Source organism: Plecotus auritus (genome assembly GCF_963455305.1).
Source record: "Plecotus auritus genome assembly, chromosome: 9".
Lineage (NCBI taxonomy): Eukaryota > Metazoa > Chordata > Mammalia > Chiroptera > Vespertilionidae > Plecotus > Plecotus auritus.
Genome location: NC_137783.1, coordinates 74,137,494 through 74,165,054, shown reverse-complemented (window position 1 = coordinate 74,165,054; position 27,561 = coordinate 74,137,494). Strand labels below are relative to the sequence as shown.

Here is a 27,561-nt window from a genome sequence, read left to right as displayed (position 1 = left end):
ACAGGAGGAAACCCATCGGGCTACATTTCATTGGTAAATGAAAATTAGGAAGAGAACTCCAAGGATTCTAAACAAAGGGACTGAATACTTAGGAGAACAGGGATCAGGTATATATCCCCTCCCCCAATTTGCTTGTAAAAACGTATCTCACACTTGTGCCTCTACAATCCCATTTATAGTAAAAAGAAGGCAGCTCTTGAAAAATGGTATGAAATGCAGTATTAGTTTCTAGAGCATCTAGGAGTCTACTATTGGAAGATAGAGTTATTATATAGAATTATACAGCTTTTTAAAAAATAATGAAGAGATAATGGGCACTCAATCAAAAAGTGAAGAAAAACATTTATTGAATGATGTTAAACTTCAGCACTTCTCTTGTCCACTGAGCCTAGACCACCCTCTCTTACATAGTTACTTTCTGAATTGTGGGCAATGGAAATTTAAAAAGCACTCTCACTTATCAAAAATCAACGTCTCTCTTCATGAAAGGGGCTTAGGAAAAACAAAAAGCCCTTTGCACTGCATGTCAGCAGTTGTTCTTCGTTAGGCAGCACCGGGTTTCCACTCGCTCTGAGGGCCGATAACTTTGTGAATGCTGAAGATGTTACTGCGTATTTGGAACAGCGATTTGGGTCTCAATTATTAATGAGATTAGTGTCCTGAATGTTAGCAAGAGCATTGCCTTAGGTAAAGGCTGCCAAGGAAATCATATTAGTGTGGAATTTCCCGTCCTCAGGGGCTCCTCTTAGATTACATTATTCACTTAGATACCTCCTGTCGGGGAATGGCAGTGCTGGCCATGATTGGATCCTGGGGCAGAACCAAGTGGAGAAGTTCAGGGCTATCGCGATGGTACCAGTTCCAAAACGTTTCTGCGGTGCTGGTACTGCCTCTGGTTTCCATTTGGTGTTTGCAAAGTGGCACCAGCAGGGACAGCAGCAGAGAGCAGCCCAGTGGAGAGGAGCCTGCTAGGCAGGACTGAGTGCCATTCCTTCCAACGGGCAGCCTTGCCTTCTCTGTCCAGAGACCCTGGCAAGTGCGATGGCTCCTCTGTGGCCCTTCATCCTGGTGGCTGTGTCAGGTGAGTCCTCTGGGGATCTAACAGCATGAATACTAACTCTTAGGAGCTAGAGACAATGTTTTCTACCTTGTGCTATGTGACTAACTCATCTGTCACAGGCCAGTCCTGTGAAGCTCCATGGAGACTTTGCTTCTACAGTAACAGACACATGCACACACAGGGCCCCACGGCCAGGCTGTCCCGCAGAGCGATAGTGGTCTCTGTGTGCCCTGCTTGCCGAATCTCTGCTGTTCTAGGACCCCTCTCTCTGCTGCAGTTTCCATGGAGCCTGTGGGCATTCTTTCTCAGATTTGCTTTTGTGTCTGAAGCGTACATTTTTATTATTCAAAAAAGTCTTGGCTTCATCATAAGCTTTTAGTAACCCAGAGAGAGAGGCCCTTGGACACATCGTGGCTACAGACGCCTGAAGACCATTTTGGTTTCAGGGGCTTCCATCCAGCCACACGGTCTGTACAGGCGAGTCTGTGTCCAAAGACACACACTGTGAGCTCAGATGTTTTGGGTGCACAGTTCCTCTTAAAATTAGGTAACAATTTCACTTAGAAGCTAACATATTTTTTTTTTCTAAAATTTTGGAACTAAACATCCATGGTGCCAGTATTAACTCTACTGAATTAAGCCATTTTAGTTAGGACACAATTGATTCTTAGGAAACATGCACAAATAAGGAATTTATCTTTATGCTGCTATTTCCCAATATCCCCTTTTCTTGAGGGTTCTCCTCGAGCCCATATCTGAATTTCCATGTTTTAAAATATAATTGGAAGTGGAATGAGTCAATTATGGAGATGAAGAAGGAATTTGGTAGTCAAGAAGCTGGAAATGATTTTTTTTTAATTCAGTGGGAAAAAATAGCCAGTTACCATTAAAGTATAAAAATCCTGATTATTGAACTTAAAGGATAAAAGCCTACCTTAATTATAAAAATGAAAACAGAGGAAATTTCATTAAATGCCAAATGGGTTTCTTAGCAGAAAATAATTATGAACATTAAACTAAGATAAAATAGAAAAATGAAGGTAAGAAAACAGAAGAATTTCTTCTTAACAATGTCTCTTCCTAATTTTTGTATTATGCTTGACTTTTGTTCTAAATGTTGCAGACAAAGGTGGTTTAACAGTGTCTAGTAATCTGTGCCTGAACATAAATCCTACTGAGCACATTAGTTGCAGAAAAATCCACCCTCGGGAATTCTAACGGGTTAGTATCAAGAGGATTTGTAAATATAAGATCGCCGAACCGGCCGCCACTTCACGGCTGCTGCTGGAGGTGGTGTGCTGGGCAGACGGCCCGGATGAAGAGAGCTTGTTAGTTCCTGCGCCACTACTCGCCAGCCAGGTGACCCTGGCGCGTCAACTAATCTCTTAGAGAGTCAGTTTTCCAGCAAGTTAACTATTTAGTTTGTATGTTCATGAAGATCAGACAAGACAGCATGGTGAACTGTGTAAGGTGCAATGCAAACAGAAGCTATGATTGACCTGAAAACACACATTTGCAAAAAATTACAAGGGGCTGTTTCTGCCCAACAGTGTACAATGCAATGCATCCGTCTCTCTTTGCAAAACTTACCGTGGTGGCTAATATTTTCAGGAAGCCGGGCCACAGATCAGTCGCGGTTAAATCCCAGCCTCTTTGCTTGCCAGCTGTATGACCTCAGGCGGTACTAACCTCATCAAGGCTGTAGTCCTTCACCTGTAATAATAGTGACGCATGGGGCTGGAGAGTATCTATTTCACAGGCTGTGGCAAAAGTTAAATGAGATAATTCATGGAAAGTGCCTTTAGCCTAGTGCCTGACATATGCAAGTATTCAATCAGTATTAGGAATTCAACAGAACCACACACCTAAACCTCTATTTCCTTGTAACCTCTCAGATGTATGTATACCTTGCATAATCCTAAAGATAGTATACTCACTAAAGCCAGAATAGCTCTTTTAATAAAAATGCAGAACACTGTAGGATAGGTGTGTGTAAGAGAAACTCATTCAAATAAGGAAAACAAAGGAATTATTCTACTGTATTCTTATCTTTTTTTTTTTTTAAAAAAACCCTCTCTTCACCTAAAAGTGTTTCATATCTCAGTTCCTATCACATTCCCCCTTCCCACGATCTTGAGTGAGTTATTTGAAGCTGGTTGTTAGGAGGCAGTGCTAGGAGCACTCCGCCCTGCATCTGCCAAGAGCATCCATCAGTGTCTGTTGAAACATCACTTCACTGTGAGTCATTTAGCGCTCATGTGAATGTCACATTAGCTTTCAAGGGGCATAATTTACTGTTAATTAATGGTCACTTAGATCCTTAATCTCTCTCCTGTTATAGATCTTTCTCCTCAGGCAAATTTGCATGCATCATAGAAATGTAATTTATTATTTCTTCCCATTTTAAACAAAGAACTCTTTCCTCTTATAGTTTATTTAAACCCACTTCCTTTTGCTTTTCTTATGTTTCTTCTATCAACACTCATTTCTCTTTTGTTCCCAGTTCTGGTTTCCAGAATTTGCTCTTTTTACCCAAAGACCTTGACATGTTCTAGGAAATATGTGTTTACCCAAGGGGACCTGTCGATTGCTTCCTAGAAAAGACGGTAGCTGGGAATCTGAGTCTTTGTGAGCAGAGGGTGTAGGGAACACACGTTCATTTCTCAGAATTGCCTTAATTCTGTCTCGGGCAGTTGTCTGTGTTGAAACATGCCATTTCAGTATTTCCCCAACTGGGACTGGAATTGGGAGCTTCCAAGCGAGGTAAAAGTGAAGCCGCCCACAGCAAAGTTCGCAGGAAAAGCACCAGACCAGCTTGTCTCTGTGCTTCTGACTTCTGTCCCCTGGGGTACGCCAGCAAGAGATGGTTTCAGGTGGAGAGAGTCACAGCACATTTTTTGACAATCAGAGTTCACAAAACACCCTAAACATGATGCCTGATGCAAGCCACGCACCTCGGCCTGCGCGCCTGAATAGCTCACACCACTTCAGGCACTCTCAGGTGAGCAGTTAGGGAGTTAATATTCTCATTAGGCTCCCAGTTCCAAGGGTAATGAAAGTGAATATTCCACTGCCCACAATGAGTCTGGAATTGCACCTCCAGCGTCGTTGTTAGCATTTTGGTCACAATGACATTGATAAATCATAGAAATTGCTGCCTGTGGCTGCAAGTGACATGACATCATTCATAGAGAAATGGGTATAAACAGGATTGTCGCGCAGGGAGAAGATATCTCATTTACAGTTTCCTGCTGGATCCTGCATACCTTCAGCAGCTCATCAAAATAACCATCAAAACCACTGAGCGCCGTCGAATTCACAGGCAGGACACTACAGATAGATTTCACTCACGCACTGTGGCAGGAGGCACACAATTTGCTTCAGTCCAATGACTTAGCGAGGCTTAGAATCCCCCGAGGGCTGGCAAAGCTTTGTGAACAAAATATCTTTCTGCAGTTCAGAGAAAACCCTCACAAATTTGTCACCTCCAATTGTTGACACTCATTTCTCTTGCTTCTTTTCCCCTCCCCCAACACCAATCCCTGCTCCTCCACAAATCAAGATTCCTGGGCCGTAGGAAATGGGTGCTCCCTGGAACTAGAGAGAATTTCCCCAAATGAAGATCTCATTTTCTGACAAGTGCATTTTATTTAAAGACAGACTGAGTGAGAAAAGTGATTTCTTTTTTTAGGAGAAAAGAATTGGAATCTCATTAATCCCATTATTTAGAAATCCATGCAGATCTTTGGGTTCATTGGTTCGTCCATATTTTTGCCTGGGTCTTCTATTTTAACTGTTGAATTAAAAATGGAAAATCAAAAGAAAATTGGCTAAGTGTATAGGAAGGTTAATCTCATGTACAGGAAGAGGCGGTACAAGAACAAGAAAAGGATTCATCTCCAAGATGCATGATTGCTTAAAACTGAAATTGTGGGTGCAGCTTGGCTTCCTTGAAGATGGAGCTGATTTATTTATCTTTGCAATGAGATTTCTCTGTTGGGCACAGCGGCCATCAGCTTACTTACATCAGTTGTTTAAAACTGTCTGTCAAAAAAATTACCAGCTGGCTGTGGGCTTAGGCTGATCTGGGTGAGCTGAGGCTATATTCTGCTAGGAGTTTGGAATAGTCTGAACCAGGGGTGGGCAAACTTTTTGACTCGAGGGCCACAATGGGTTCTTAAACTGGACCGGAGGGCCGGAACAAAAGTATGGATGGAGTGTTTGTGTGAACTAATATAAATTCAAAGTAAAGGAGCGGAGGGGAGAGCAAGAGAACTGGATAGAACAGCTGGATCCAGCCCGCGGGCCGTAGTTTGCCCACGGCTGGCTCTGAACTCTCCTAAAGGTGCTAAGTTCCTCTTATTTTCAACTTCACAATGATAGTTTTCTTGTTTAGGAATCCTAGCCATAGATACACCTCGTCCCAGGAATTCTGCTCTGTACCATCTCACCAAGCAGCTACTGCAGAAGTATCATAAGGACGTGAGACCAGTTCACGACTGGACGGAGGCCACCACTGTCTACCTGGACGTATTTGTTCGTGCAGTACTGGATGTGGTAAGGACCACTCACCTTTCCTATTCCTGCTGCCCTGGTGTACAACTGAGTGCTGTTTTCACAGGAGCTTAGGAATAGTTTTGTTCTTGAGACTCTTAGTTGAAATGGTAGGGGGGTTGTGCTAGGCTCAGTTTTGCAGTGAGCATGAGGCAGAATATTTATTAGGAAAAATCATGCTTTCTAGCTCCCAACTTACACTGCATGCCCGGTACATGGATTCATGCACCGGTGGGGTCCCTTGGCCTGGTAGATAATCTAGTAATATAAATTTCACAGAATAAGATGTTTCAAGAAAAATTAGATCTGGTACATATTTTATGAGTATTGCTGAAACAAAGAATGGTAATAGGCATTCCATCCTCTTCCCCCCCCCCCCCCCCCCCGCAAACTGTGGTTCACATTTCTTAGTGACAGTATTGCCTGAAAATTTAAAAACAGAAAAAAGTGCTTTGGTATTGAGTGTATAAGGGGCCTTATACCTAAGGTTTTTGCTAAGGCTGGTTGGGGGAAGATTTGTTTATTAAATGATGTTTTTCCTACCATATCTGAAAAATGGGTTGTTGTGGGAATAAAATGAGAAAAAATCATATGAATAAATGATGGTCTTGATGATCATCCTTGCTTCCTCTTTCTCCTTTTTTTTTAAAACATATTTTTTATTGATTTCAGAGAGGAAGGGAGAGGGAGAGAGAGATAGAAACATCAACGATGAGCGAGAATCATTGATCGACTGTCTCCTGCATGCCCCTTACTGGTGATGGAGCCTGCAACCCAGGCATGTGCCCTGACAGGGAATTGAACAGTGACCTCTTGGTTCATAAGTCAATGCTCAACCACTGAGCCACTCCAGCTCAGCTCTTTCTCCTTTTTCTTAATTACAAAGTCTTCAATACCAGTAGGTCCCAGATTTATTTTTCTCTTATTTTAATTTATGTTTTCAATGTTAAATTATTTTTAAGTGTACAACACAGTGATTAGACATTCGTGTACCTTATGAAGTGATCCACCCTATAAGTCTAGTACCCATTTGGCACCATACATTGATTTCTCTTATAAGCAGACTTTTATTGAGCTTGTTTTGTTAAAGTAGTTTAATGATTGTTTTTCAATTTATTTCTCAAAACTATTTTTTTCTAATTGAAGTATAAGATACATATATTGAAATGCATAGATTTTAAATGAACAATTCGATGAGGTTTGATAACTGTGTGCACCCATATAATCCATACCTATCAATTATCAAACATTTTCATCACCCCAGAAAGATCCTTCATTTCCTTCCCAGTCAATCCCCATTCCCTCCATCCATAGAAACAACCACTGTTCTGATTTCTTTCACCATAGATTATTTGTGCCATATTTAGAATATCATATGAATGAAATTTTATTCATCTATTGTGTCTGGATTTTTCCCTGATGTAATGTTTTTGAGGTTCACTCATGTTGTTGGGTATTGATAAGCAGTATTTGGCTATGGCTATACCATGATTTATGTATGTACTCTCCTGTTGATAAGCATTTGGGTTGTTTCCAATTTGGGGATATTATTAATGAAGCTGGTATGAACATTCCTGTACACATCTTTTGCATTCATATGTTTTCATTTCTCTTAGGTCAGTGGTCGGCAAACTTATTAGTCAACAGAGCAGCAAACAGCGGCTCACGAGCCGCAGTTTGCCGACCACTGTCTTAGATAAAACCTAGAAGTGGAATAACTGAGAAACTGCTAGGCTGACTTACAAAATGGTTGTCATTTTGCTCTCCTACCAGTCAACACTGAGTCCCCATTGCTCCACATCCTCATCAACATTTGATACTATCAACTTTTAACTTTTAGCTACTCTGGTCGGGTGTGGTGGTATGTTATTGTGGTTTTACTTTAGATTTCCTTGATGGCTAATGATTTGGGGCTCTTTTTCATGTGCTTATTGGCTATTTACATCGTTTCTTTGTAAAGTATCTATTTAAGTATTTTCCTTATTTTTATTTGGCTATTGGTCTTTTTATTATAGACTAGAGGCCCAGTGCATGGATTTGTGCACCAGTGGGGTCCCTCGGCCTGCCCTGCAAGGATCAGGTCAAAACCAGCTCTCCAACATCCCTTGAGGGGTCCCAGATTGTGAGAGGGTGCAGGCCAGGCCGAGGGACTCCACCAGTGCACTATTGGGGCCGGGGAGGGACCATGAGAGGGCTCCAGTGCGTGTCCGGCCATCTCACTCAGTCCCGATTGGCCGGACCCCAGCAGCAAGCTAACCTACCATTCGGAGCATCTGCCCCCTGGTGTTCAGTGCATGTCATAGCAACTGGTCAAACAGTCAAACAAATAGTAGGACACTTAGCATATTAGGCTTTTATTATGTAGGATTTATTGGAGTTGATTATATATTCTGGACACAAGTCCTTTGTCAGATATGTACTGTGAATGTTTAGTCCCAGTCTGCAGCTCATTGACTCATCCCTTAATGGGTCTTATGATGAACAGAAACTTTTTAATTTAGTGAAGTCTATTTCTATCAATTATTTATTTATGGTTAGTGCTTTCAGCTATCAAGAAACCTTTGTTACTCCAAGTTCATGAAAATATTTTCTTCTAGAAGGTTTATAGTTTTTAGCTCTTTATATTTAGTTCTATGATCTATTGCGAATTAATTTTTGTGATGCTATGAGGTATGGGTCAAGGTTTTTGATGTTGTTTTTGTGGGTTTTGTTTTGTGTTTCTCTTGAAATCAGATAATATAAGTCCTTGGATTTTGTTATTTGTTTTTAAGATAGTTTGGCTTTTTATGACCTTAGTATTTCTTCATACATTTTATAGTCATCTTGTCCAATTCTCTCTCTCTCTCTCTCTCTCTCTCTCTCTCTCTCTATATATATATATATATATATATATATATATATATACATATATATATATATATATATATATATATATATATATATATATAGTTTTTTTTTAATAAGAGAAAGTTTATTTAGAAAGTCACGGCAAAGGAAGGACCTTTGAAGCTTAAGAAAAAGAAAGGCAGACAGAAGGAGCCTGGGGAAGGAGAAAGGTGTGGGTGTGCTTCAAAGAGAGAGCCGCCATCCATTTCTATTTAAACACTGGGGAAAAAAACAAAAACAAAACACCCTGCTTAGAGTTTGTTTCAAATGATATGGGATCTACAGAGATATTTAGGGAAGAATTGGCTTTTTCCCATTGATTTGTAGAGAGAGTGGAAAGGAGGGGGAGAGACAAAAACACACACACACACACACACAAAATGATGTGTGAGAGAGACATCGATTGGTTGCCTCCTGCATACATTCCAACCAGGGATTGAAGCCACAACCGGGGTATGTGCCCTGACCAGAATCAAAGTGCCACCTTGTGGTGTATGGAATGATGCTCCAACCAACTGTGCCATACCAGCCTGGGCTATAACATTGCTTTTTTATTCTTTTAGTGTCCATAGTGATATTATCTTTTACATTTCTCATATTAGTAATTTGTGTTTTTTCTTATTTTTTTGGTTCAGTATTTCCAAAGGTTTATCAATTTTCTTTATTTTTTTCATTGATATCTACTCTTTTTTTTCTTTCTTTTGCATTTAATTTTTCTTCATCTAGTTGTTTTTAAAGTAGAAACTTATTGATTTTGATTCTTTTTCTTTTCTAATTTTGCATTTAAAGTTATAAATTTTCCTCTAACCACTACTTTTGTTGCATCCTACAAAATGTTGAGACATTTTAGAAATGAAACTCATCTTTCTTAAACAAATCTCTTCCTTCTATCCTCAGTCCCTGGAAGTGACTGAGCTTGTTTTTCTCATTATAATTTTGCCTTTCCAGAATGCTTTATAAATTAAATCATATGGCATTTTCCACTTTGTTTTTGGCTTCTTTCACTTAGCATAATGCTGTTGAGATTCACCCATGTTGTGTTGTTGCATATATCAATGGCAGTATTCCACTGTACAGATGTACTGCGATTTGTTTATCTATTTAACAGTTGTTGGATATGCGGGCTGCTTCCAATTTGTGCCTATTATGAATATAGCCACTATAAACATTTGCATGTGTTTTCACTTCTTTTGGATAAATACTTTGGTATGGGATTGCTGGGTTGTATGATAAGTCGATGTTTAACTGCATAAAGGTCTGCTGTTTTCCCAAGTGACTGCATCATTTTACATTCCACCTACAATATATTAGAGTTTCAGTTCCTTACCTGATGAGCAGTACTTGATATTGTCAGTCTTTTAACATTTTAGCTGTTCTAGTAGATTTGTAGTGGTGGTTCATGAGGTTTTTAACTTTCATTTGACTACAGACTAATGATATTGAACATCTTTTTGTGAGCTAATTTGCCAATTGTGTGTTTTGGTGGGTAAAGTATTTGTTAAAATCTTTTACCCATTTTAAAAATAGGGTTGCTTATTATCTTATTGAGTTACAAGCATTGTTTATATGTACTTTGGGTCTATTTCTGTACTGTATTCTGTACAACTATTCAATATGTTCATCCTTACACGAGTACACTGTCAATTACCGTAGCATTCCAGAAATTTTAAAATCAGGTAGTGTGTCTTCCAACCTTGTTCTTCTGTTTCAAAATCTTTTGACTCTTCTACATCCTTTGTATTTCCATATAAACTTTAGAATCAATTCATCAATTTCTACTGGAAAGAAACCTGATAGAATTTCTATTGGGATTACATTAAATCTACAGGTCAATTTGAGGCGAATTGACATCTTAATAGTCTTCCAATCCATGAATACAGTATATCTCTTCATTTGTTTAGTTCTTCTTTGATTTCTCCTAGTAACATTTTGTAGTTTTCAGTGTTTTGTATATATTTGGTTAAGTTTATCTCTAAGTATTTTACATTTTTAATGCTATTATGAATGGTATTTTAAATGGAGTCTCCATTTGTTGCTAACATGAAAAAACAAACAATTGATTTGTACATTTTGGCCTTGGATGCTGTGATCCTACCATCTTTTATCAGTTTCAGAGGCTTTTTTGGTAGATTCTTTCAGATTTTTTATGTAGACAACCATGTTGTATGTGAATAGAGATAGTTTCACTTCTTTATTTCTGATTTTAAATCTGTATTTCCTTTTATTATTGCCTATTGCATTGGCTTAAACTTTCAGTACAATGCTGAATACAAGGATATACTGTTCTATAAATATCAATTTAATATGTTTGATAGCATTATTCAAGTCTTTTCTAATTTTAAAAAATTTTTGTTGTTGTTCCATTAATTTTATAGTGAGGAACGTTAAAATCTTCACCTATAATTGTGGTTTGTCTATTCTCTGCTCGGTCCGTGGGTGCATACACATATAGAATACATTTCATGTATTCTTGGCAAACAGATCCTTTTATCATTATGAAATGGCCCTCTTCATCTCTGGTAATATTCTTTTTTTCTTCAAGTTTTTCTTATGCTAACTTTTGCATGGTATATACAAGGATAGGCAAAATTAGGTTTACAGTTGTGGGTACATGAAACACAGAGTTAATAAAGCTATTGTAATAATCATAACCTGCATGTCTTTTTCCATATGAACAACTGAAAACCTACTTTTGCCCCACCGTGTATATTGCCATTCTTTTATTTTCAATCTTTTTGTGTTGTAGTCAAAGTCATTTCTTGGAGACAGCATGTAGTGGGTCTTGATTTCTTCCCAACTTTTTATTTTGAAATCATTATAAATTTATAGGAAGTTGTAAATCAACATACAGGGAGGTTTTGTGGACCCTTCAAGCAATGTCTCCCAATATTAACATCTTGCATTAATATAGTACAGTGTCAATACTAGACAAATAACATTTGTGCAATCCACAGAGCTCATTCAGGTTTCTCTAGTTTTACATGTATTCAAATTGGTGTGTGTGCTTCTATATAATTTTATCATAGGTGTAGTCACCATCACCAGCACTTCAAGATATGTTGCCGCCACCACAGGGCTTCCTGGTACTGCTCCTTCCCAGCCCCGACCCTATCTCCTCCCAATCCTTAACCACTGGCAACCAGTCAATATTTTCTCTATCTTTATAATTATATTTTCAAGACGATGATAATGGAACTACTCAGTATGTAACCCTCAAGACTGCTTTTGTTCATTCAGTCTAATTCCATTACTGTTCTTCGAAGCTGTTGTGCGTATCAATAGTTCATTCCTTTCTGTTACCAAGCAGTAGTCCAGGGTATTGCTTTTTAAACTGCCAATCTATGCATTTTTATTGAAGTGTTTCATCCATTTACCAATGCCATCTTGTTATTTGTTTTCTAGTTGTCCCATCTGTTTTGTTTTATGTTCTTCTTTTTCTTATATCCAACCTTATTTTTGGTAAATTAAAAATTTTTAATATTGAATTTTAGTTCTCCTAATTGGCCTTTTCGTACCCTTCTTTATATTGTTTTATTTTCCAATGTTGGCTTACAGAGTTCCAGATCCATTATTCACTTAATATAATGTACTTAGCATTAATGTTCTTACATTTCACATAAAATGTACAAGTCTTACAGCAGTAAAATTCCATTTACCTGCTCCCCATCCTTTGTACTACTTTTGCCCTCAATTTTACTGTACATACGTAATATGCCTCACAATTCAGTGTTATTGTTTTTTTTAAAAATAAATCTTTATTGTTCAGATTATTACAATTGTTTCTCCTTTTTCCCCCCATAGTTCCCCTCCACCCGGTTCCCACCCCACCCCATGTCCTTACCACCCCCCCACACTGTCCTCATCCATAGGTGTACTATTTTTGTCCAGTCTCTTCCCACACCTCCCACACCCTTTTGCCCCTGAGGATTGTCAGTCCACTCCCTTTCTATGCCCCTGATTCTATTATATTCACCAGTTTATTCTGTTCATCAGATTTTTTATTCACTTGATTTTTAGATTCACTTGTTGATAGATATGTATTTGTTGTTCATAATTTTTATCTTTACTTTTTTCTTCTTCCTCTTCTTTAAGAACACCTTTCAGCATTTCATATAATACTGGTTTGGCGGTGATGAACTCCTTTAGCTTTTTCTTGTCTGTGAAGCTCTTTATCTGACCTTCAATTCTGAATGATAGCTTTGCTGGGTAGAGTAATCTTGGTTGTATCTTCTTGCTATTCATCACTTTAAATATTTCTTGCCACTCCCTTCTGGCCTGCATAGTTTCTGTTGAGAAATCAGCTGACAGTCATATGGGTGCTCCCTTGTAGGTAACTAACTGTTTTCTCTTGCTGCTTTTAATATTCTCTCTTTGTCTTTTGCCCTTGGCATTTTAATTATGACGTGTCTTGGTGTGGTCCTCTTTGGATTCCTTTTGTTTAGGGTTCTCTGCACTTCCTGGACTTGTAAGTCTATTTCTTTCACCAGGTGGGGGAAGTTTTCGGTCATTATTTCTTCAAATAGGTTTTCAGTATCTTGCTCTCTCTCTTCTTCTGGCACCCCCATAATTTTGATGTTGGTACGCTTGAAGTTGTCCCAGAGGCTCCTTACACTATCTTCATATTTTGGATTCTTTTTTCTTTTTGCTTTTCCAGTTAGGTGTTTTTTGCTTCTTTGTATTTCAAATCTTTGACTTGATTCTTGCAATCCTCTAGTCTGCTGTTGGGTCTCTGTATATTATTCTTTATTTCAGTGAGTGTATGCTTAATTTCTAGTTGGTCCTTTTTTCATATCCTCGAGGGTCTCACTAAATTTATTGGTAGTTTCTAGAAACTTCTTGAAAAACCTTATAACCGTGGTTTTGAACTCTATATCCTCCATTTCTTTCATTTGTAACCTGTTTCTTTGTCTTCGTATTTTGGTTGCTTCCCTGAGTTGATAGAGTGGCTTTGTGTGCTAGGTGTCCTATAGGGCCCAGTGGCTCAGCGCCCCCTCCCCCCCCCAGTTACCTGAGGTGGACACTCTTGGTGCACCCCTTTGTGGGCTATGTACACAGTCTTGTTGTAGTTAAGCCTTGATTGTTGTTGGTATCACTGGGAGGAATTGACCTCCTGGCCAATTGGCTGTGAGGATCAGCTGTGTCTATGATGGGAGAACTTCTGTGCTGGAGACACCCTTATGAGGCAAGACTTGTTTCAGTGGGGCTTTGGTGCTTGCTGAGTCTGCCCCCTGAGTGTGTCCCTTATGGATCTGAGGAGTTGTAATCTGGATGGTCCCACTCGGTACACTGGCTCTTGGATCTCCAAGGAGATGCTAATTTAGCCTCTGCCTGAGGCCCCTAGCAGGAGCTACAGAAAGATCTGCAGATTCCTCTTCTTTGTTTGGGGTTTGGAGGTGCCCAGGTGAGGCCCAGCTGTGAGGCAATGCAAGCCGCTGTGGGGCTTGGCCCTTCTTTTTGATGTTCTGGGTCTGTCTGACCCAGCTGCAGTTTGTTAGGTAATTTTATATTTCAAAGGACCAGGCCATTCATATGCAAAAGCCTCTGCGCACACTTGGGTGGGCCGGGGTCTCAGGGCAGAGCAAACAGCAATGGCTTCCCGTCAGCCCTGCCCTAAGAGGCCCCGGGTCTCAGTGTCCCTCAGTAATCACTGCAAGCGCCTCTGAGAGAAAGCCGCCCTCGAGTTCTGCCCGCTGCCAGACAGTCCATTTTCTCCCCGTATGAGTCTGGGTCCCCAGAGTCTCGCCCGGAACTGGAGTTCAGAGCAGTCGGGAGCTTGTGTCTCCCTCCCGATTGAGAAAGACAGCTGTGTACTCAGTTGCCAGCCCTTTCTGTGCACGCGCCTCCGTACCTCTGCACTTTACTTTCACAGCTCCTCTGAGTCTCAGTGTGCTTTTCTTTTTCCTTCTAGTTGTAGAATTCCCACTCAGCTAGCCTTCCCATGGTTCTGGATGATGTCTGTTTTGTCTTTTAGTTTTAGTTTTGAAGTGGTTGTGCAAGGCAGCAAGTTCAGGTGTTTACCTTATCTGCCATCTTGGTTTCTCCTCCAGTGTTATTGTTTTAATGTACTTATATTGAATTAAGTTAAAATAACAATAATTCCTCTTTAATTTATTTTAATGGAAGTGTTTTTATTTCTTTTCTTTAAATTTTATTTTTCAATTACAGTTTACATTCAGTATTATTTTGTATTAGTTCCAGGTGTAACAGCATAGTGGTTAGACAATCATATACTTTACAAAGAGGTCCTCCCAATATTTCAAATACCCATCTGACACCATACATAGTTATTACAATATTAATGACTATATTCCCTATGCTGTACTTTGCAACCCTGTGACTATTTGCTAACTACCAATTTGTACTTCTTAATCCCTTCACCTTTTTTACCCAGTCCCCCCATCAGCCTTCCTCCCCTTAGGCAACCATCAGTCTGTTCTCTATGAGTCTTCTTCTGTTCTACTTGTTCATTTATTTTGCTCTTTAGATTCCACATATAAGTGAAATCATATGGTATTTGTCTTTCTCTGTCTGACTTATTTCACTTAGCATAATGCCCTCTAGGTCAACCCACTTGTCTATTGATGGGCACTTAGGTTACTTCCATATCTTGGCTATTGTAAATAATGCTACAATGAACATATGGCATGTATTTGCATATATTCTTTTAAATTAGTGTTTAGGGCCTCTTTGGCTATATACCCAGGAGTGGAAACACTGGGTCATAAGGCAGTTCCAGTTTTAAGTTTTTAAGGAACCCATGGAAGTGGTTTTCTATGTTAATATCTGACTGCTACACTATGCATTATAGACTCCAATTTTCTGGTTAAGAATTAGACATTGCAATTGATAAAAATAATTTGAAACTGAAAGTATAATTGATATGTTATAACAGGGTTTAAATTATTATTTTTGTCTGATGCAAGTTATTATAGAATATTTTCCTCCAGTTTATATAACCCTGTAGTTATTATTTCTTTACAAAGAGGAAAGCTAAACTGATACAAAAAAAATCCCCCTTTTAGAAACCAATTTTACTTTTCCTAGCTTTATTTTCTCACTCACACTAGTAAAAGTACTAGATCTAAGATCCTAGAAAATGTTTAATTAAATGCCAGGAAAGACCACCTCTACTCCAAAAGGCCTCCTGTTACACAAACTCCAACAGAAAACTTCTTTAATTCTCTTTCCTAATTGGATAATGAACTAGAATTTTGGAAACAATTTCCTGGGGCATTATTGGATATATCCTTACCTACTTGAGAAATATTAGTCCTTGCTACTTAGTTGTCAGTGGGTTATTATCAGACACTGTACAATGAAAAAAAGCATGATTTGAATAGACACATGATATGAACCATGTGATGAAACTCAGGGCAGAGGAATAACCTGATTTGAGTAGGGGATTAAGACTACCTTCTAAGTCCCTCTTCCTCCTACTTTCTAAATTGATTCATATAGAGTAAAATTGCTCAGACTTTCCTTTAGAGGCTTTTTGGAGGTAAATATAGAAAAGAAGTATAGTTTTTATATAAATTCTAGAGGCCCGATGCATGACATTCATGCACTGGGGTGGGGGGGGGGGGGGTCCCTCAGCCCGGCCTGCATTCTCTCGCAGTCTGGGATCCAGAGGGGTCCTTAGCGCTAAGGCGGGAGAGGCTCCCGCCACCACCGCTGCGCTCCCCAGCCATCAGCCTGGCTTCTGGCAGAGCGGCACTCCCCCTATGGGAGTCCACTAACCACCAGGGGTCAGCTCCTGCATTGAGGGTCTGCCCCCTGGTGGTCAGTGCACGTAATAGCAACCAGTCATTCTGCTGCTTGATCGATTTGCATATTAGCCTTTTATTACATAGAATTTTCTCTTAGAAGAACTATATCAAATTGAAAACTTTTATCTGACTCTTTCTTCCTACCTTAATAAGAAAAAATGAAGTCAGATTCCTTATGGCAACTAAGGAGAAAACATTATTTTTTTCAATGGTGTGTTTTTCTCCACTGTTGTAGAATATATTAATTTTTACTAGAATATGTTAGACATATCATATTATTGGATATGGCGAACTTCCCTTATATCCCATTCCTATATTTTTAAAAATATTTTTATTGATTTCAGAGAGGAAGAAAGAGGGAGAGAGAAATAGAAACATCAATGATGAGAGAGAATCAGGGCATGTGCTCTTGACTGGAATCGAACCTGGGACCCTTCAGTCCGCAGGCCAATGCTCTATCCACTGAGCTAAACCAGGTAGGGCTACCATTCCTCTATTTTTATCCCTATCTGCTGTCTTAACTTTATCGTCTACAGGTGCTCAAGGCTACATTGCAACTGAACCCCTTGTTGTTTCCTGTTTGTATGCCATTCATTCTGCTATTTTCTCCATGAAATGTCTTTCTTTTCATTCTCCATCTGCAAAATAGTATAGTCCTTCAAATCTTAGATCCTAGTGTAATTTCCCCTCAGTTCTCCAAGCTGACAGCAGTGTCTCCTTTCTTTAAATCCACTGAAGTCTGTATATTTCTCAATGCATATAGTTGTTAAAATGTCACATACCCTAATTTATTAATAAGCTACTTGAGGGAAGGACTTTCTTACTCATATTTTCCCCAATATACAACACTATAACTTTTTAAAAATTTAAATATATTTTTATTGATTTCAGAGAGGAAGGGAGAGGGAGAGAGAGATAGAAACATCAGTGATGAGAGAGAATCACTGATCGGCTGCCTCCTGCATGCCCCTCACCAGGGATCAAGCCCACAATCTGGACATGTGCCATGACTAGTAATGGAATCTGTGACCTCCATGTTCATAGGTTGATGCTCAACCACTGAGCCACACCTGCTGGGCAGCACAATATATCTTACTTCAGAGATAGTGGATAGATGTTTGCCTAACAAACTAATTAATTACAACATATAAATACAAATTCTAGGATTGCTTTTATGACTAATACTTGAGGCCCGGTGCACAACATTTGTGCACTGGTGGAGGGTCCCTCAGCCCGGCCTGTGCCCTCTCGCAGTCCAGGACTCCTTGGGGGATGTCCGCCAGCCGCGGAGCCAGCTCCTGCCACTGCAGCTGCGCTTGCTAGTCATGAGCCCACTGGCAAGCCCGGCTTCTGGCTGAGCGGCACCCTTCCCCCCCGCTCCCCTCCCCCCCAGCTCCCGTGGGAGCGCACTGACCACCAGGGGGCAGTTCCTGTGTTGAACCTCTGCCCCCTGGTGGACAGTGTGCGTCATAGCGACTGGTCGTTCGGTCATTTGGTCTATTTGCATGTTACCCTTTTATTATATAGGATGTTTTGCAAATGACTTTATGATGTTCAGTTGGGCTAAACCTAAAGTTCATTCCAGAGGCAAGGCCAGGTTTGAAGAACTTGATTAGATCACTCACAGATTCTGCTCAGACAAGGACACTCCCAAGGTGAATAGATAACTTGTTGGATGCATCTGCTGGCAGCTGAACTTCTGGCAACTTCTGTTTGGAGAAAGAGCTTCCAGCCCAGCTTTCGTCACAACACCTTACTTTCATTATAATGTTTTGCCTCTTGTTCTGTTTCTATGAAAGATTACAGTCTTATCTTAGAATTTCTGGGTATTATGAGTACCTTAGGGAAATCTGATTATAGAGATAATCTACTCAACAGTGAAAAGTTTCAATTTGTTTCTATAGCGTTTTGTCAATTCAGAATCCCAGATACCTTTGTATTCCAGTACATTGAGTAGAGCCTCCCAGCCAGACGCTGAGGCATCTGTTTCTATAGTCTTCGGGACTGGGAAAGATAAATAAGAATGTGTGGGAATTATCTATATATTTGCTAACCACCAATTTAGATCTAAATAGACTCCCTCCGTTAGGAAGACTAATGAATTCCAATTCTCTGAAATATCCTCTGCTTTTAACAAGCAAGATGGAAGTTATCTAAAGAGAAAGAGAGAGAGACACACACAGAGGGAAAAGCTGTGAATAATGCCACTAGAGAACCAATTATGTTCACCAGCTGGCATTGAGAAACTTGTTTCCTTTGACAAAAAAGATTTCAGTTTCAGCCTCAGACTCCTTTTTGACATTGTGTTCTTTAGGGCTGAAAGACAAATCCTCCCACACACCCCCCATAAGATGTTAGAAAAGAAATTCTGAACACTAGTATTACATATAATATGACAAAGCAATGGGTAAGAAGAGAAAAATGAGCTAAGGCTTCAACATGGTACTTAATAAGAATCAACCAAAAATAAAAATAAAGTGAAAATAGACATTAAAACATGGAGACCTTCTCCCAGCTACATGACTGAGTCAACGAGATTCCTGACTTGGCATGGCAGTGATAAAGAAACTGCTGAAGGCATTTCCTAGATGTACAAGTGTATTTGTGGTAAAAGAGTAGTTAACAGCTGTATTTCCCAGGAAAATTAACTGCACTTGGACTTGTTTTCCCCCCTGTTAGTGGGGAACCCTTGTTGATTGCAACTAAGCCTAGAGGTTTTTGTGCTTTCTTGGGTGAGACATGACTAATTTCAGGGTCTCTCAGCTGGTAAGACTGGAAGGAAGTGGAGTCACTTAACCTTGAGCTCTCAAAAGAAGGCTTTTTTTGACTGCCAGGCCCCCTGCTTTGCTGACTTTGGCTGGCAACCCCTCTGTTTCTCCTCCAAGCTGTTCCTAGTGGAAAACCTTGTGAATTCAGTTTTTTCACTTTGTATACTACTTTTCCAAGTATCCATTTGTAAGTCCACAAAAATCTGTACAGCAAGTTCACTCAGACTAGCCATTGTCAAGCCCCTAAAACAGGGCCACTCCATATCTGTTCACAATCCTTTCTTCTTTCTCAAGGTGCCTAAAAATGCTTATTCATTAGCAACTTTTTTTCTTGATTGAAAAAAGGGGGAGCTTTAATCTAAAAAGTTCATTGTTTCTCTTCCAAATGATGCCATCCTGTATATGTCTGTATAGCCTGTGTACTGCACAATTCCAGTTACACCACCTGCATGGACTAAACAGCAATGGTATCTCTCTATCTCCTACCAAACACAGACTGAAGAGAGTAGTGGTCTTGACCTGTGTACAAAAATTATACACTTTGATGTGGTTGGATAATTGACTGGATAATTTGTTTAATATATCCTGTTCTAGGAGGAAAATTGAGTTATTTGCTTTATGCCATCAGCCCCCCAAACTCTATTATTTCATTAAAATTTGATATTTTACTAAGTATTACACAAATACAAAGGTTATCTAAATAACTCTTCAGCTCTGAGCCTAAATCATCAAGGGAAATGTTTTACACATTTTATTTAACATCTTCTTCTTGAATTTTCCATTTCTCTTTTTTTTTTTTTTGTTTTAAGAGTGCAATTTTTATACATGGAAAGGAATGGAAAATATGAGTTCAAGGCAATTTCATTAATAGTTTGTATCAGTCTTTTTACTTATAAGTTCCCTGAAAATGTCTTCAAAATGGTTTTCTTTTTCTTTATTAATACAATTTAAAAATAGCAGCTTAACAATTTAGAGGTTTTTAGTATATTCAAAGTTATCCAACCATCACCACTAATTTCAGAATATTTCATCACTTCAGTCATACCCCAGGCCCCCCACTACCCCACTGGCCCTAGGCAAATACTAATCTACTTTCTGTCTCTATAGATTTGCCTATCTTAGACATTTCATGTAAATGGAATCATACAATCATACAATGACTGACTTTTTTCACTTAGCATATGTCTTTTTTTTACTTAAAGTTTTTTTTAAATTACAGTTGACATACAGTATTATATTATTTTCAGATGTACAACCCAGTGATTAGACCAGGGGTGGGCAAACTTTTTGATTCGAGGGCCACAATGGGTTCTTAAACTGGACCAGAGGGCTGGAACAAAAGCATGGATGGAGTGTTTGTGTGAACTAATATAAATTCAAAGTAAAGGAGCGGAGGGGAGAGCAAGAGAACCCTCCGTTCTTTCGGCTCCGCGGGCCAGATAGAACAGCCGAAAGGGCCGGATCCGGCCCTCGGGCCGTAGTTTGCCCTCGGCTGGATTAGACATTATATAACTTATTAAGTTATCACCTTGATAAATCTAGCACCAATCTGGCACCATACATAGTTATTATAATATTATTGACTATATTCCCTATCCGATATTTTCATCACTGTGATTATTCTGTAACTTCCAATTTGTACTTCTTAATACCTTCATATTTTCACCTATCCCCACACCCCTTCTTATCTTAAAGAAGACCCTTTAACATTTCTTATAATACTAGTTTGGTAGTGATGAACTCTTTTAGCTTTTTCTTGTCTGGGAAGCTCTTTATATATCCTTCAAAGATAGCTTTTCTGGGTAGAGTATTCTTGGTTGTAGGTCCTTGCTTTTTATCACTGTGAATATTTCATGCCAATTCCTTCTGGCCTGTAAAGTTTCTGTTGATAAATCAGCTGACAGTCTCATGGGAGCTCCCTTGTAGGTAACTAATTGCTTTTCTCCTGCTGCTTTAAAAATTCTCTCTTTGTCTTTAACTTTTGGCATTTTAATTTTGATGTGTCTTCATGTGGGTCTCTTTGGGTTCAACTTGTTTGGGACACTCTGAACTTCCTGAACTTGTATGTCTATTTCCTTCACTAAGTTAGGGAAATTTTCCATTATTATTATTATTATTATTATTATTATTATTATTTTGCATAGATTTTTAATTTCTTGCTCTCTCTTCTCCTTCTGGTGAATTTTGGTTCACTTCAAGTTGTACCAGAGGCTTCTTATTCTATACTCATTTTTTTATGCTCTTTTTTCTTTGTGCTGTTCTGATCGGATGTTTTCTGCTTTCTTATCTTCTAAATCTCTCATTTGATCCTACGTTTCATCTACTCTACTGTTGATTCCCTGGAATGTATTCTTCCTTTCAGTTAATGTATTCTTCCTTTCTGACTGGTTCCTTTTTTGTTTTCTCGTTTTGTTTTTATGTTTCCTATCTCTTTGTTAATGTTCTCACTAAGTTCATCTATGACTTCCTAAGTTCATGGAGCATCATTATAACCAGTGTTTTGAACTCTGCATCTGGTAAATTGCTTGTATCCATTTTGTTTAGTTATTTTTCTGGACTTTTGTTCTGTTCTTTCTTTTGGGACATGTTTCTTTTTCTCCTCATTTTGGCAGCCTCCCCAGTCACCCAAACTGGACACTCAAGGTGTGGCCCCTGTGTGGGCTGTGTTCAGCCTTCTGTTGTAGTTGACCCTTAATTGCTTTTGGCATATCAATGGTAGGGATTTACCCCAGACTGATCAGCTGCAAGGACTGGCTGCCACCAGCATGGAATATCACCTGTGCAGAGGACCACCCCACAGAGTGGGACTCTGGTGCTCACTGAATTCGCTCTTTGAATGTGTCACTGTGGAGGTGGCTCTGGAGCCTCTCAGGAGGTGCAGATCAAAGTCAGCCACTGCCTGTGACCAATGCTGGCTGCTGCTAGTGCTGGGCCTGGGCCACATTACAAGAAGTATGTGGCACACTGAGGCCAGATGCTGCTTGTTTGAGAGATTTTAGGAAAGTCTGAAACATAAGCTAAGACAGACCATTTGCATGGTAAAGTCACGGGAACCAGCTTGGATAGGCCTGCAAGTTAGTGGAGAAGGGTGGGGGAGGTATCTCATGGAATCACCAAGGCTGGGTGAACAATGATAGCCAGGTTGATGGAGATTAAGATATGGCACCCATCTCAGAAAGGAACAATGGCTTCTGCCAGTACTTCTTTCTGGGAGAAAACTACCCCTTCAGCTCTTACCTTGATGCTAGACAATTCAGTTCCTCCCCATATGTTCCTGTTCCTTTGTAGCTGCTGCCCCAGTACTGCAGCTTAGAGCAAGTTAGTATGAGTAAGTCCATGTGCAGGCCCTTTAAGAGGAGTGCCTGGGACTCCAGAAGCACTCTGCCTCCCTCAGCCATAATCCCAACTGGTTTTATAGTCAGAAGTTATGGGGACTTCTCTTCCTGGCTCTGGAACCCTGGGCTTGGGGGCCTGGTGTCAGAGTGGGACCCCTTCCTCCACTGGAGGGACCTTCGCAGCTGAGATATCCCTTTCAATTTTTAATCTGCCACAGAGGATGTGGAACCAGCCCATTCTGCATCTCCACCCCTCCCACCAGTCTCCACATGGTTTCTTCTTTGTATCTAGTTGTAAGACTTCTGTTCAGCTAGATTTTAGGCATTTCTGAATTATGTTTTTTTTCTGTAGTTTAGTTGTCATTGTGGGAAGATTTGAGTACCGCATTTACCTATGCTGCCATCTTGACCAAAAGTCCTTAGCATATGTCTTCAAGGTTCATCCATGTTGTAGCATGTATAAGTATTTCATTACTTTTTCTTGCTGACTACTATTCTATTGTATAGATATAACACATTTTATTTATCCATTTATCAGTTGATGGACACTTGGGTGATTTCCATTTTTGAATGTCATGAATAATGCTGCTATGAACATTCCTGTACAGTTCTTTTGTGTAGACTTATGTTTTCATTCTCTTGGTTATATACTTAAGAACGGAATTGATGGGTTATATGATAACTATGTTTAACATGAACTATCAGACTTTTCTCAAAGTAGTGCAACGCTTTATAATCCTACTAGCAATGTATAAGAGCTTCAATTTCTCTACATTCTTGCCAACGCTTGTTTTTTTCTGACTTTTTTATTTTAGCCAACCTAGTGGGGTGAAATGGTATCTCATTATGGTTTTGATTTGCATTTCCCTAAAGACGAATGACATCAAGTATCTTTTAATGTGTTCTTTAGTCATTTGTCTATTCCCTTTGGACAAATATCTATTGAAGTCCTTTGCTCATTTTTTAAATTATTATTTTTACTTGGATAAAATACACATAACATAAAAGTTTCCATCTTAGCCATTTTAAGTGTACAGTTTAATGATATTGAGTACAATTCTCATTGTTGTGCAACCATCACCACCATGCATCTCCAGAACTCTTTTCATAGTGCAACACCAAAACTCTATGACCAATAAACACTAACTTTCTATTCCCTTTTCCCCCAGCCCTTGGCAATCACTGTTCTACTATCTGTCATGAAAAATTTGAGTACTCTAGGTACCTCATATAGGTTGAATCATATGGTATTTGTCCTTTTGTGACTGGCTTATATCATTTAGCAAAATGTCTCAAGGTTCATACATGTTGAAGTATGTGTCAGTATGTTCTTCCTTTTTAAGGTCACATTAATATTACATTGTATGTACATACCACATTTTATTTACCTATTTATGTGTTGATAGACACTTGGGGTACTTCCATGCTTTAGTTGTTGTGAGTATGCTGCTATAAACGTGGGTATATAAATATCCATCCAAATCCCTGCTTTCAATTCTTTTTGGATATTTACTGAGGAGTGAAATTGATGGACCACATGGTAATTTTATTTATAATTTCTTTTAGGAACTGACACATTGTTTTCTATAGCAGCATTACATTTCCACCAATAGTGCACAGGATTCCAATTTCTTCACATTCTCACCAACACTGGTTGTTTTCTTCTTTTAAAAAACAGTAGCCATCCTAATGAGTGTGAAGTGGTTTTTCATTGTGGTTCTTATTTACATTTCCCTAATGATTAGTGATTGTATTAGTCAGTCAGACTGCTGTAACAAATATCATAGACTGGGTGGCTTAAACAACAGGAGGCTTGGAAGTCCCGAGATCAAAATTCTACCCAATTTTGTTACTGGTTAGAGTTGTCTTCCCGGTTTGTAAATGACTGCCTTATCACCGTGTCCTCACATGGCGGAAAGAGAGAGATCTTTCTCTCTTTCTCTTCTTCTAAAGCCACCAATCTTATTGGATTAGGGCATTATCCTATGACCTGATTTAACTTCAATTACCTCCTAAAAGCCCTATCTCCAAATAGTCATAGGAATTTTGGAAGGACACAATTTGGTCTATAGTAGTGACGTCGATCATCTTTTCATTAGCCATTTATATAGTCATGTGTTGCATAACAATGTTTTAGTCAATGATGGACTGCATGGATGGTGATGGTCCCATAAGATTATACTGGGAGCTGAAAATTTTCTATCGCCTAGTAATATCATAGCACAACCCATTACTCACATGTCTCTGATGATGCTGGTGTAAATAAACCTACTGCACTGAGTCATATAAAAGTATAGCACATACAATATGTACAGTACATAATACTTGATAATGATAATAAACAACTATGTTGCTGGTTTGTGTATTTACTATATATACCTTTTATTGCTATTTTAAAGTATACTCTTTCTACTTATAAAAAAAGTTTGCAGTAAAACAGTACGCTGTGTTATGCTGGCAGCAGCCTCATACATCTCATGTTTACTGCATTTGATTGTATCATTTCCTCTTGTGCTTGATTTATTCTCCTGTTATTTTGTATAGTAATATGCTGGACAGGCTGTAGTCTAGGACCAATAGTCTATATCATAAGCATAGGTGTGTAGTAGGCTATACCATCTACATTTGTGTAAGTGCACTCTATGATGTTTGCACTATGATAAAATCACCTAATGACACATTTCTCAGAAATTACCCAGTTATTATCAATGTATGACTACATACAGTATATTCTTTGGAGAAATGTCTATTCAGTCCTTTGTCCATTTTTTTCTGTAAGGTATTTTCTCATAGAGAAATTAAATTTTGTCCTTACAGTTAAAAAGAAATCAATTAGAATTGTGTATTTAACTATGAAGCCAATAAACATTACATAAAGCACATAGCCTTCAAAGCCTTTGTAGATGTTCTTTTGTGTGCTTTATTTTGAATATTGAAAATTTCTAATGAAATACAAAATTTCAGATTATTTTTACTACAAAGCTTTCTCTTCAAATTGTTATATTGTTTATGGTCAAATTTAATTATCATTTGAATATCATTTGGAAAGCTAATGTTGTATTGTAAGTAGCTGCTTAAAATCACTAAGACTTATAGTGCTTGCCAAAGCCCTTAAACCTTTATTATGATTGAAAATCAAGTTGTTCTTGTTTTCTTTTTAAAATACTTTACATTTTAATTTAATAAAACTAAAAATAAAAAAACCTCCCACTTTCTACCTTTTGCAACCACCAATCTGTTCTCTTTATCTATAAACTTGGATTTTGTTGTTGCTGTTTTTTATTTTTAGTTTCCACATATGAGAGATATCATATGGTATTTATCTTTCTCTAATTTATAACAGCATAATACACACAAGGTTTATCCATGTTGTTGCAAATGGCATGATTTTATTCTTTTATGGTGGGATAATATTCCATTATATATGTAACACAATTTTTTATACATTCATCTATTGGTTAGCATTTAGGCTATTTTCACAAATTGGCTATTGTAAATAAATGCTGCAATAAACATGAGGTGCACATATATTTTTGAATTAATGTTTTCACTTTCTTTGAATAAATACACAGAAGTGGAATTGCTGGACCATATGGTAGTTTGATTTTTAATTTTTGAGGAAAGTCCATTCAGTTTTGCATAGTGGTTGCACCAATCTGCAGTCCCACCAACAGTGTACAAGGGTTGGTTCCCTTTTCTCCACACCCTTGTCAACACTTGTTATTTCTTGTCCTTTGATAATAGCAGTTCTAACAGGTGTGAGGTGATATTTCATTGTGGTTTTGATTTGCATTTACCTGATGATTAATGCTGTTGAGCATTTTTTCATGTGCCTATGTGTTTCTTCTTTGAAAAAATGTCTATGCAGATCTTCTGCCCATTTTTAATTAGATGATTTTCGTTATTGAGTTATATACATTCTCTATATATTTTGGATATTTGACCCTTATCAGATATATATTTAGTAATTACGTTCTCTCATTCAGTGGGTTGCCTTTTCAGTTTGTTGATGGTTTCCTTTGCTGTATAAAAGCTTTTAATTTTGATGTAGTCCTGTCCCACTTATTTATTTTTGCTTTTGTTGCTTTTGCTTTTGGGGTCAGATTTAAAAAATCATTGCCAAGAACTATTTCAAGAACCTTACCATCTATATTTTCTTCTAGGAGTTTTATGGTTTGGGGGTCTTACATTCTTTTTTAAAAAAATATATTTTATTGGTTTTTTTACAGAGAGGAAGGGAGAGGGATAGAAAGTTAGAAACATCAATGAGAGAGAAACATCGATCAACTGCCTCCTGCACACCCCCCACTGGGGATGTGCCTGCAACCAAGGTACATGCCCTTGACTGGAATCGAACCTGGGACCATTCAGTCTGTAGGCCAACTCTCTATCCACTGAGCCAAACTGGTCAGGGTGGGTCTTATATTCTTTAATCCATTTTGAGTTAATTTTTGTGACTGGTGTAAGATAGTGGCCCAGTTTCATTCTTTTGCACGTGGCTGTCCAATTTTCCCAATGCCATTTATTGAAGAGCCTATCCTTTCCCCATGGTATATTCTTGGCTCCTTCATTATAAATTCATTAATCATATATGTGTGGGTTTATTTCTCAGCTCCCTATTCTGTTCCATTGATAGATGTGTCTATTTTTATGCCAATACCATACTGTTTTAATTACCATAGCTTTGTAGTATAGTTTGAAATCAGGGAGCATGATGCCTCCAGCTTTATTTTTCTTTCTCAAGATTGCTTAGGCACTTTGTCCATTTTTAATTTGGGTTGTCTGTTTTGTTATAAGTTATTTATATATTCTAAATACAAGGCCCTTACCAGATAAATAATTTGCAGATACTTTCTTCCATTCTATGAGCTGTCTTTTTACTTCTTGATGATGTCCTTTAAAATGCAAAAGCTTTTAATTTTGATAAAGTCTCATTTATTTTTTTCTTTTATTGCTTGTTCTTATGGTGTCATATCTAAGAGGCCATTGCCTAATTCAGAGTCATGAAAGACTCCTGTGTTTTCTCTAAAGGTTTAATAATTTTCGCTCTTAAATTAAGATTTATGATTCATTTCAAGTTAATTTTTATACGGTATAAAAATTTTAAATCTCTAAGGACATAGTAGTTTTAGAATGTTCTTTACTAGATTAGATATATAAATTAGTAAGGAGGTTTTATTTTGGTTTTTCTT

General features: G+C 38.5%; 1 protein-coding gene across 2 annotated transcripts in view; it reads left to right on the top strand.

Moving 5' to 3' along the window:
* Positions 1-1,041: 1,041 nt before the first annotated feature.
* The window catches only part of HTR3B (5-hydroxytryptamine receptor 3B), a gene marked incomplete at both ends in the record, with an annotated part of 39,175 nt that continues 12,655 nt past the window's right edge, over positions 1,042-27,561 (top strand). Inside the window, 2 exons of one of the 2 annotated variants that reach the window (XM_080688441.1) lie at positions 1,042-1,074; positions 5,453-5,617. In XM_080688441.1, coding sequence (XP_080544567.1) covers positions 1,042-1,074; positions 5,453-5,617 — 198 coding nt within the window. Of the gene's footprint in view, positions 1,082-5,452; positions 5,618-27,561 lie in introns of both variants that reach the window. The other variant, XM_080688440.1, reaches the window with a different exon arrangement.